The 11,022-nt window shown below is 63.0% G+C and overlaps 4 protein-coding genes across 4 annotated transcripts; all 4 read left to right on the top strand.

Annotated features, from left to right (window-relative positions):
* Positions 1–715: 715 nt before the first annotated feature.
* EMIHUDRAFT_232291 (hypothetical protein) lies at positions 716–3,417 on the top strand (the record flags this gene model as incomplete). The annotated part of the gene is made up of 7 exons (XM_005783254.1): positions 716–1,165; positions 1,247–1,273; positions 1,378–1,427; positions 2,287–2,756; positions 2,836–2,957; positions 3,028–3,210; positions 3,286–3,417. 7 exons carry the CDS (start codon positions 716–718, stop codon positions 3,415–3,417), a joined length of 1,434 nt encoding a protein of 477 aa, XP_005783311.1.
* Positions 3,418–4,010: 593 nt separating this feature from the next.
* On the top strand, positions 4,011–5,546 carry EMIHUDRAFT_232290 (hypothetical protein; the record flags this gene model as incomplete). The annotated part of the gene is made up of 1 exon (XM_005783253.1): positions 4,011–5,546. The coding sequence occupies one exon, from the start codon at positions 4,011–4,013 to the stop codon at positions 5,544–5,546; it is 1,536 nt and encodes a 511-aa protein (XP_005783310.1).
* Positions 5,547–6,318: 772 nt separating this feature from the next.
* EMIHUDRAFT_442326 (hypothetical protein) lies at positions 6,319–7,951 on the top strand (the record flags this gene model as incomplete). The annotated part of the gene is made up of 7 exons (XM_005783252.1): positions 6,319–6,372; positions 6,491–6,615; positions 6,711–6,867; positions 7,094–7,142; positions 7,199–7,203; positions 7,295–7,420; positions 7,473–7,951. Coding segments are annotated over 7 exons (955 nt in total), but the record flags the coding sequence as incomplete, so codon positions are not given.
* Positions 7,952–9,259: 1,308 nt separating this feature from the next.
* On the top strand, positions 9,260–10,262 carry EMIHUDRAFT_442325 (hypothetical protein). Its single transcript, XM_005783251.1, has one exon. It carries the CDS (start codon positions 9,337–9,339, stop codon positions 10,126–10,128), a length of 792 nt encoding a protein of 263 aa, XP_005783308.1. The 5' UTR covers positions 9,260–9,336; the 3' UTR covers positions 10,129–10,262.
* The last annotated feature ends 760 nt before the right edge of the window (positions 10,263–11,022 follow it).

Below are 11,022 nucleotides of genomic sequence, written 5' to 3'. Positions count from 1 at the left end.
GTCGCAGGCGTCGTACCGAGCGCGTCGAGACCGTGTCCTGATGTGATCAGCACGGGTGAGTCACGTCGGCGTCAAAGGAGCGACGTGCGACCTGTCAGAGCTCTATCTCCGATCGCAGCTGCCTCTGCGCGTCCTGTGGATGTACCTTTGTCGCGCGCCGGAGACGACTCGACGCCGCTGAGATCGGAGATCAAGCTCTGACAGGTCGCACGTCGCTCCTTTGACGCCGACGTGACTCACCCGTGCTGATCACATCAGGACACGGTCTCGACGCGCTCGGTACGACGCCTGCGACCCGTCTCGGGTCAGGTGGCACGACGCTCATCGCGCCTACCAGCGCTGCCGTACAGGTTGCCACGACGAGGTCGAGCACGCTTCTATACGCTCGCCCAGCCTTCCTTTCCATCCCATTAGGCAGCCTGGGAGCGGTGGCGATCAGAGGCAAAGCCTGCGAGGGGTGGTGGAACCACATGTCACGGCTACTGCCGGCTCGACCCCACGATAGCCTCCGAAGGCTGACTTTGAGGCATCATCATCGGACGATGTCGACGAGTTGGGTCGCTCTCGCGGTAGCCAGATGACCTCTCATACTAGGATCATCGGCCATGACCGCAGGGCAAGCGGGGGAGGGCGCTGGAAGCAACACGGAGCTCCGTTGGAGACGTTTTCAAGATTAGCGCGTCAGAAACTGATCGAGAGTAACTGATTTTGGCCCATGCGCATGCTCTTCCTCGTGCTCGTCGCGCGCTCGGGAGCCGGAGTGGCGGGGTCGGAGCTGCTGCAACGGCGCGAGTGGCCGCGAGGGGTCGTGCTGGGGCTCGCCAGAGAACGAGGCCACGGCGCGGCGCTCGCGGCGGCGCACGGGGCAGCTTTGAGCAGTGCAGCGCCTCAACATCAGCTTCAAGCAGTGCAGCGCAACGCCAGTGGCCTCTCTGGAGCTGTGCGGCGGCTGGCGGGCCTGTGCGACGGCGCCGATCCGTGGGCTCGGGACGCGCAGTCGGCTCGCGTGCCGGTTGCCGAGTCAGCCTGGCTGGCGAGAAGCGCCAAGGCCTTCCCTGCATTCTGGGCGCTGCCCAGAAGTGCGCAGTGCCTTTGCTGCGCCGACGGGCGGCCTCGATGCGGATCGCCGCGAGTGGCGTGGGAGCCTCCAGTGGCACGGTCGTTGGTCAACACCGCGGCGCGCGCGCGCCGCGAGTGCTGCACAACAAGCGGAGGGCATGGGCGGGCGCTCTATCGCTTTCCGGAGCCCAACTTTGACTATCGATTGCCGCCGGTTATTATAACCGATGGGAGATCGTTCCGGCAGACGAAGGGATTCAACGCGGCGATAACTGCCCGAGACGTCCCTAACCTTTATTTATTTCTGCCCTGCTTCAGGAACCGGAGGCCGACTTCCTCAACCAACCAAACCTCATTACCGACTGCCGGTCGTTGGGGACACGTGACTCCTGCAAAGGGCAGTGTCTCCACCCGGGAGTCGGACATTCCAAACCCCCCCCTGCCCCCTCTCTCTCCCCCCCCCATCCTAGCCCTCTTCCTCTCTCCTCCTCTTTCTTTCTCTCCTTCTCCCTCATTCCCCCCCCCTCCCCCCTCTCCATCTTTGCCGCCCCCGTGCCAACCCCCGCCGCCGCCTCGCCTGCCTCCACCTCTTCTGCCACCTCACCCTTCGCTCCCCCCGCCGCCGCCGTTACCTCCCCCACCCCCTCCCTCGCCGTTACCACCGTTACCCCATCCGTGGCCGCCGACACCAACCCCCTCGCCCCCTCCGCCGCCTCCCTCTCCACAGCCGCCGTCGCCACCTTCTCCATCACCCTCGCCCCCCTCTCCTCCACCTCCTCCGTTGCCGCCGCCTCTGCAACCCCCTCCCTGGCCGCCTCCACCAAGACCGTCATCCCATCGACCCTCTCCCCCGCCTTCCTCTCCGCCGCCACCGTCCCCGCCGCCCCCTCCGTACCCGCCTCCCCCTCCGTCGCCACCGCCATCGCCATCGCCATCGCCGGTTCCGCCGCCCCTGACACCGGCTGCGCTACCGCCGTCGCACCGGCCATTGCCCTCCCCGCCACCACCATCCCCGCCACCGCCGTCTCCGCCCCCACCAAGCCCTCCGCCCTTACCTCCACCTCCCCCTCCGCGATCACCAACTCCGTTGCCGTCCCCACCACCCCCGCCCTATGCGCCATCACCCCCTCCGCCTCTTCCACCGCCGTTACCGCCCCCCTCTCCTCCGCCCTACCTACCTCCCCCGCCCCCGGACCCCTCCCTGCCACTGATGGCCGACCTGGGGAGGGCCTGCGACCGAGAAGCGGCACCAAAGATCCCGGCGCCAGCGAGCGAGGCGACTGTGACATTGAGCCTCGCCCACGAGGTCACCGCCACCTCGCGCGACGCGTTTGCCACCGCCTTCCGACGAGACGTGGCGGCGTCACTTGACGTGAACGAGGATGCGGTCTTCGTCCTCACTATCTCGGCCGACTCCACCGTCGTCGACTTCAGCGTGCCCGGCGCCGGTGACGTGGCGGGCATACTACGCGAGGACGGCCTTTCAACGACGTGCCTGACCCACTTTAACGGTGGCGTGACCGTCGACGCCGAGGTTGGCAACATGCAGGCCGCGTTGCCGTGGCCGACGTGGGGCCACTCCGGCGAGGTGGACCGGAGCAGCGATTGCAGCGCCTCGAGGCGCGGCCCGAGGGGGCAGCTCGTGGCGCTGCCTCCCGCCGGCATACTCGAGTATACACTCGGGCATGTCAGGCGGCGTGCGTCCCGCGGGGAAGACTTTTCGATTGACGTGTCGGCTCTCGTAAGTCGGCCAGCTGGCAGGGTAATATATGCGAGGCCGCGCCGCCCTCTTCATCGGCCTCGCGGCGGTGCTCGCGCAAGAGGAGCCGCAGCCGCCGCCCCTGTGGCGCAAAGCACAGGCGCGCAGCGCCCTTGGCTCTCAAGCCGGGCGCGCAATGGTCTCCACCACTCTGCCACTGCGACCGCGTGTTGTGGCATGGGAGTGAGCGGTTTGCCACCACCCCACAGGCCAAGATGACGATGGATTTCTGCTCAAAGAACCCCACGAGTGAGCTCGAGCCGTGCAAGGAGCCGGCGCTGCAGGAGTCGCTCAAAGGCCTCAGCCTGGAGGAGAAGAAGGAGAAAATCGCGGCCGCGATTGGCGCTGTGGAGCTGAAGCGAAAGAAGAAGATTGCGATCATCATGCACGACGTACGCGTTCGCCTGATTGGCGCCCGCGCGCTCGGCGCGCACCATGATTATTAGTCGTCCGTCTCGGGAGTGTAGGACATGAAATCCATCTACGACGCGACCTGCGCAAAGGAGGCGAAGCAGAAAGGCGAGATTTGCAACAATGCGGAGCTCAAAGCCTACCTGGAGAGCCCGTACCAGCCTCCCGGCAAGCAGGCCTTCCAATGACCAGGGGTGTTGGAACGAAGAGGCATTCAGCCGGCGCGTGGTGGAGGCATTGTGCTCTCCGTTCGAGGGCTCCGTGACGTGACGGCAAAATGCGGTACTCTAGATCTAGTCTCTCCCCCACCTCGCCGCGCTGTGCAGAGAGCAGTCGTTTTGAAAAGGCCTGTAAGGCAAGGCCGTAAAAATGTCTGGAAGAGGACGTGTATAGGTTACTGTATACTCTCCGACGCGCGAGCCCTAAAACCAACCCGCGGAGCGCGGACCCCGCGGGGCGCGGTCCCCCTCTCTCTCGAGGTTCTCGAGGTGGATATCCTTTGGCCGCGTTGGGTAGCGAGGATTGGTGTGACGCGATCCACGCAGGCGTGTCCCTCCGGCTCCGTCGATTATATACATATTGGAGTAGGATTATTGCTTGAGGTTTTTCAGTGTATGTAGCTCTTACGTATTTTTTGCTTGAACCATGCATGTAATGAGACGCGAGAGACACGTGACACGGCGGACGCAAACGACGGCGGGAGAATGCAAAAAAATCACTTTCGAACGCCCGCCCAAATCGTTTCGTTGGTGTGCTTCAACGTGCAGGGCCGAATGGCCGGATGGAGGATTGTGACCTCTGCATCATTGGCGCTGGCTACGCCGGCGTCAATGCCTTGAACGCTGCGAGCAAGTACCTGCGCCGGGGCGCCCGCGTTTTCGTCGTCGCCAGGCAGAGCGGGTGGGGTGGTCAGTGGGTGGAGCAGTACGACTTTGTGCGCCTGCACCAAGCCTATCCGTTGTACACCGCGGGCGAGCGTGAGTGGTCAATCAGCGGGTCGAAGCCCTGGTCCCACCTCGCGTCCAAGAAGGAGATCCTCCAGCACTTTGAGGACGTCGTGGAAGCAAACGTGCGTGAAAAGGACCTCGAGCTGGTTCCGCTCTTCCAGTACGAGTACGGCGGCCACTCGGTCGAACAAGGTGGCCGCATTCGGCTGGTGGTGCGATCGCTGCTCAACGGTGGCTCAGTCACGCCTCCCCCCGTCACTATTTGTGCAGACAAGCTGATCATCGCCACAGGGGTGAATGTGCCGGTGAAGCGACCAATCGCCTTTGCGGCTCCGGTCTCTGCCGCTGTGCATTCGCTGTGCCCAGCCGATATCCTCTCTCCGAGGTGGCACTCGATAATGAAATACTCTCGGGATGCAGACAAGCCCATTTGGATCATCGGCAGCGGCAAGGCGGCTATGGATGTCATCTGCGCGCTGAGCCTGCGGGAACCCGGTTGGGTCTCCCGGTTCCGGTGCATTGCAGGACGTGGAACGTGGTTTATGGACCGCGAGCAGGTCGATCACCCGGTGGACACCGACGGCAACCTCCTCCCAGTCTACTTTCTTGAGATGTGCGCCATGTTCGACGGCAAGAATGCGCAGGCCGTTTACCAAGAACTGTCCAGGAAGGGGTTCTTCCATTCGTTTGTGCCTGACGCTCAGAACTTTGTGGCGGGGATTGCAAGTAAGCAAGAGATCGAGACTTGCAGAGCCGCACTCACGGAGCGTACCCGAAAGGGCCATCTGGTGGACATCGAGGAGAGCGCTGACGGGCTCCGCATGAAGGTGCGATCTCCTGACGGGCAGACGCATGACTACGTTCCGTTGGAGCGCGGCTCGTTTCTCATAAATTGCACAGACAACGTCATTGAGGGGCAGCTTGACGTCCAGCCCATCATCAGCGATGACGGGAGGGTGCTAAACACGCAGAACCCTCTTCGGCATAGCGGTCTCTCGGCACACTTGCAGACGCACGCGTGGTTCCTGGGGCTGCTAGACGGTGTCTGGCAACAGTACATTGTCAACCCGCCATGGAATTACCACCAAAAAGATACCTTCATGCTGCAAGGCATTGTTGGCCACAACACGCGGCTCATCAGTGCCGTGCTGCCGACGGAGATTTTGGCAGCAACCAAGGGGCTGGGACATCCACCGGGATTGCCTGCTCCAACACCCGAGTGGCTCGCCCGCGTGAAGGAATGCACCACGCTGATCGCAAAACGACACGAGACCATGGAAAAGGCGCGGTACACCGACAAAGCATCGCCTTTCCCCCGTGAGAACAAAGAGGTGCTTGGCGGCAATATTGGAGCGAGGGGGTGTGGGTGAGTTGAGAAGGTGTCTTATGTCTGCCCGTGCACCGTGGCATGCACCACACCTGATAGGTAGTCTGGCTAGCACACCCGAGGAGATGGCGATGTTGGGACTCTGAGTTTTCACTCTCCCTCTCTCCTCTAAATGGGGTTCTGCCGTTTTCGAGAGTATAGAGAGAGACACTTTAAAAAGAAACACAAGGAAAGAGTGGCTAGGTAGCCTGCTCTCTCGTGGAGGGCGGTGCACAGAGACTGGCTCGGCCGGCCTTCCGTCTTTTGAAGTCTTCTTGCGCTACGCAGCAAGGCCATCATGATCCACGGCGAGAGCGGCGAATCCGCCAAAGGAGGGCGTGATGAGGCCGCCAAGGCCCAAGCGAGTTCAATCATATCGCGGCGTTCCTATGAGGGCGGCGGCAGGCGCGGAGCGTTCAGCAAACTGGATGGGCGCACGAGTGCGGCTGCGGGCGGAGAGTGGGCAGGGTGGGCGGCGAGGCGCTTGCCGCTTGCCGCTGTCGGGGATGCGAGGGCGTGGCCAGGCGTGTGGATGGCAGTCGGCATCACATGTTCATGTAGGCGGGGGTGTGTCACGTCAGGCAGCCTGGTTTCTTTTGAGCATGTCTTCTTGGACGAGCGCCTCACCCTTAGGCGGCTCCCGAAAAAGAAAGAAAAAAGAGGCAACCCAAGGGAGGGATGGGAGGATGGCACCCGGCCACCAGAAAGGGATTAGGCGGTCCCAGAAAATTCTTTGTTCTGAGCGCCTCAGCAGGCGCCGCCTTGTGAACCCCAGACTCTCTTCATGACGCTCTTCGACCAGATCAAGTGGGCTTGCTGCACGATCAAAGGCGCGTGCCTCGCCGCCGTTCCGCCCCCGGGGAAGCGCGGGGCGTTTGAGCGCCTTGAGGCTCCGCGCTCTCCGGCACCCTCCACGCACCTCTACCCAACCTTTCCGCCACGCGCCAGGCCTAAAGAGCATAAAGAAGGTCTTTACGAGCGTCGTCGGGACTTGCTTCATCACACTCGGGGTGCTCCTGCTCGTACTCAACCCCGTCGGCCTCCTCGTGAACTTCGTCGCGTTCATCCGTGTGGTGCGGCTCGCCCTCCTTGACGCGCGCGTCGGTCGCCCTGTGCTGCTCGCTCCCGTCTGACCGCGCCGCCGCCGCGCCGCCGCGACGCCACACAGATGTGGAACATCTTCTTCGGAGTGCTGATGCTGCTGCTGCAATTTGGCAAGACGGAGTGGCTGCTCATCCGCTTCGGCTTCCTCGGGCACTGGGCGGGGCGGGCGTTCTTCTTCTTCTTTTGCGGCACCAACATTCTGTTGGTGGACCCCGACGGCGGCGCGTGCCCCTAGAAGCGAACACGTCTCTTTGCCCTCCGACTCGCACTCGAGATGCCACGCATATTCAACTGCATCAGCCGCATATTCTCCGCTGTGTTCGTCGTACTCAGCCCGCGTGTGTGTTCGCGCGGCACTCGTCCGAATGCACGGCACGATACCGCATTCACACAAAAGCACACACCCCCCGGGCCCGCATTCACACCCCGACGCCTCACACTGCGCAGGCTCGTGCGCGCTCTGCTTCTTCTCGTGGGCGATTGGCGGGATGGCCATGTCTCTGCCGGCGGATATCCCGGGCGCTCTCCACTCTGCCTCCTTCCTCTAACAAGAATGGGTTCATGTTAGGTTTGTCAGACCGTGCTCGGGGGGGCTCTCCTCTTTTGCTGGTCAGGATGAGAATCAGAGTAAGCAATCTCGAACTGCAGGTTTGTCGGGCTGGTCGAGCTCATCTTTGGCTGCTCCTGCCAGGGGGAGAGCGTCAAGCCGCGCCAGCGGCAGGCGGCCACAATTAACACGGCCGGCCAGGCCGCGAGCTTTCGCGCTTACTGCGCGTGTGCGAAATGGGAGCATCACTGCTCTGAAGGTAGAAACCGCCACACATAGGCCGAGCCCTCTACCGCGCGCAGCGAGTGGAGCTCCGCCACCTCCGCCGCCGCCGCCGGAAGCCTGGCGGGGGTGCACGCGGCGGCGGCGGGCTCCTCCCTTAACCGCGCCGCGGAAACCACAGATCTCGAGGCGCCGGAGCCAGCGGCGGTGCGCGCAAAGGGAGGTAAGACGGCCAAGAAGAAGACGGGAAAGGGCGGCGGCGGCGGCGGAGGCGGAGGCGAGGGGGCAGGCGGAGGCGGAGGCGGCAGCGGCGACAACCCTTTCTTCGGGAATCGGCACTTGCCAGACTCCGACCTATCCACGTAAGAGGGCCCAGGCTCGCCGCGGCGTCGGAGGACGCCACCGTCGCCTAGACTCCCTTGCGTCACTACGTGCCTCCCCGTGTTTGGAGCCTGACTTGTGTGCCCCGTTTGGGCTAGTTCCATTTCACTTCTGACACACGCTAATCTTGTTCTTGAAAACGTCCGACGGAGCTCCGTGTTGCTCCCAGCGCCCTCCCCCGCGCTTCCTGCGGCCCTAGCCGATGGTACTAGCATGGGAGGGTCATCTGGCTATCGCGAGAGCGACCCAACTCGTCGATATCGTCCGATGATGGTGCCTCAAAGTCAGCCTTCGGAGGCTATCGTGGGGTCGAGCCGGCAGTAGCCGTGACATGTGGTTCCACCACCCCTCGTAGGCTTTGCCTCTGACCGCCACCGTTCCCAGGCTGCCTAACTAATGGGATGGAAAGGAAGGCTCGGCGAGCGTATAGAAGCGTGCTCGACCTCGTCGTGGCAACCTGCACGGCAGCGCTGGCAGGCGCGATGAGCGTCGTGCCACCTGACCCGAGACGGGCGCAGGAATAAAGGGGAAGGACGGAAGGACCCTCAGTTGCACAGCCTTGTTATGCGAAGAAAATACGTCCTATGGCGCTATGCGCTGGTCTGTGAGAGGTTGAGGTGCGAGCCCTGGAGGCCCTGGGGTATGGGGGGAGACTACCCGCGGGCCTAGAAGGCCAGGGGTTGTGCGCCAGGCCCTCCTGCTCGGCTCCAGCGAGTAGACAAGTGTTGTCATCAACAGAGTAGACAGATCTGACCTCGTCGAACATGTCGTTTGCCGCGCCCCGTTCGAAGACGCGTGAAGAGTCGCCGTGACACGCAGAGTTCGGGACACTGCAGAAGGGCGCCTGGGTCTAAATTTAGTGCGTGTGAATGAACTTTAGTGATAGTTTAGTGCGCTATTTAGTGTGTGTTCGAGTGCGTGTGTAGTGCGTCGTCCGCGCTTGCCTGTTGTGTGTGTGAATCGTGCGTGTGCGAAAGAGTTTTGGGTGAGAACGGAGTTCTCTGGTAAGCTCAGCTGTGAACTTTCGACCTTACAGTAAGTATCCCTGGGGGGCGGAGAGCCGCCAAGAGGGCAGCAGCGGAGCGTGGTGGAGGCGAGCGCACCACAAGCAAAAGGGCCTCCTTTGCGGCCTCTCGCCGTGAGCTCAAAGTAGGCCTTTAAGGCGAGGATTGGGTCCCCACCCGCAGGAAGCTTCTTTTCCCCCGGTATGCTTCTTTTCCCCCGGTCGAGCATAGATAGATAGATAGGAAGGCGAAACACAGTCCGACCAACGACTGGGACACCAACGCGGTATGGGTGGACGCTAGACGGGCGATGACGGTCACACAGGAGCGACACACAGAACCACAAGACAAGACACTCAGCCAACGGGGCGGCTGCCACACATCCTGAGCGAACTTCCCTGGTCGAGCGCACGGAGCTAACTGCCGGTTTTTAATGCGGGCGAAAAGAATTCGTGGGCGGGTGGCGTCCCCGGAGCGCGTTCTCGGCTTGTGTTCTCGCAACCACGCGGCGACGCGGCGACCAAAGCCAGTTCCGAATGTTTCGCCTCGTTTTCGTCCTCGGCGCGCTCCTGTCCTGTGAGGCGCAGCTCCGCCCGCGCCGCGTGGGCGTCGACCCGCTTGGCGAGTCTGAGCCCGCCGCCGATGCGGCGGGCGGCGACCTCGAGGCCAAGCTCGCCAAGCTCCGCGAGATGGCGGCGGGCGGCGGCGCGGACGCCGACCCGGCGGCGCAGATGGCGATGCTGCAGGAGCTCATGGGGGGCGGGGAGGGGGGCGACACGGCGGAGCTCGGCAAGATGATGGCTGGCGCGGGCAAGGACTTTGCGCAGGCGATGGCCGCCAACATGAAGGAGGCGGCATCGCTGCTCGAGAACCCGGACGCGCTGCAGGAGAAGCTGTCCGAGCTGATGGGAGGCGAGGGCGAGGGCGCGAACCTCATGCAAGAGATGCAGTCCGTCCTGACGGACCCGGACAAGCTGCGCGAGGGCATCGCCGCGATGGCAAACAACCCGATGTTTGCGCAGATGGCGGACGCGGTGCCGGGGCTGAAGCAGGCGTTCGCCGACCCCGAGGCGCTGGAGCAGGGGATCGCCCACGTCACCAACGCCTTCGCGCAGATGCAGGACGAGGAGGGCCAGCTCGACGTCGGCAAGATGGCCGAGATGATGCAGCAGTCGATGGGCGCGATGGGCAGCATGTTTGAAGGGATGGACGCCGAGGGCGTTCAGGAGAAGCTGGCAGAGATGATGGGGGGTGGCGGCCTCGGCGGCCTCGGCGCCGGCTCGCTCGATGATTTTGGCGCGGCCGACAGCGAAAGCGACGAGTTTTGAAGCGGCGATCGCCCGAGCCCTCTTTTTTCTGAACACGTGTGGACTCACCGCCTGACGAACTGTGCTCTGTGGAACTGTGCGAGGCCCCCTAGTGGCGCAAGCGGTGTGGTGTGTTTAGCGTGCTATCGTACCGGAAAATCGCCGAGAGGCCTGTGAAGGGGCGCGTGTCGCGTGGGGGGTCCGAAGGTGGGGTCAGCTCTGCCGACTTGTGCCGCGGTGTGCGCGGGCCCTGCGGCCCATCGAGATCCACCATGGCATGGGCGATGGGGCCCCGGCCAGGAGACATGGATGGGAGGATGGGCCGCCCGGCCTCGGACGCCGGAGCTGGAGCCCATGTGCAATGTTGATCCCCGGGATGACATGATGTCATCCCACGCGGATGATGCCCATCCATATGCCGCGGGGGGTCCTCGCGTCTGCGGAGACCGGACGAGTGCGGTCTGGGCCAGCACTATACCGCTCTCACACGCGCCGCGCGAGTCTAGGGCCCTTTGTTTGCGCTTAGGGGCCTAATAAAGAGAACACAACCCCCTCTCCCTCTTCTCCCAGTAAGCTAAAAGTACGGTACTGAAAACGTAAAAGTCTGCCGTCGACCGAGATAGATAGAGATATACATTTTTCACAGCGGTTTGTGAGGATTGAGCTTTGACGGTTTCCTCGCTTACCTTTTCCGGACCCCGCGCCGCCGCGGCACCGCGCAGCAGCCAGCACACCGGGGACGCACTGATGTATCTCGGATGGTAAGGGGGTGGGCTGGCTGTGATGCGGCCGGGCTGTGCCTGTGCCGTGTGCGCTGCCATACTGCATACACCATGGGGCTGCACCGGTTTTTATTTTTTTACGCCTACGGCAGTACATTTAAATCATTTTCTCTTGCGCCAACGCAAAACCAGA

Source organism: Emiliania huxleyi (genome assembly GCF_000372725.1).
Source record: "Emiliania huxleyi CCMP1516 chromosome Unknown EMIHUscaffold_180, whole genome shotgun sequence".
Classification (NCBI taxonomy): domain Eukaryota; phylum Haptophyta; order Isochrysidales; family Noelaerhabdaceae; genus Emiliania; species Emiliania huxleyi.
The sequence above is the reverse complement of the archived record's forward strand: the minus strand, read 5'-3'. Positions and strand labels throughout refer to the sequence as shown.

Bases quoted from the DNA above. Each gene is read 5' to 3' on its own strand.
- EMIHUDRAFT_442325 (XM_005783251.1), top strand. From the start codon at position 9,337: ATGTTTCGCCTCGTTTTCGTCCTCGGCGCGCTCCTGTCCTGTGAGGCG.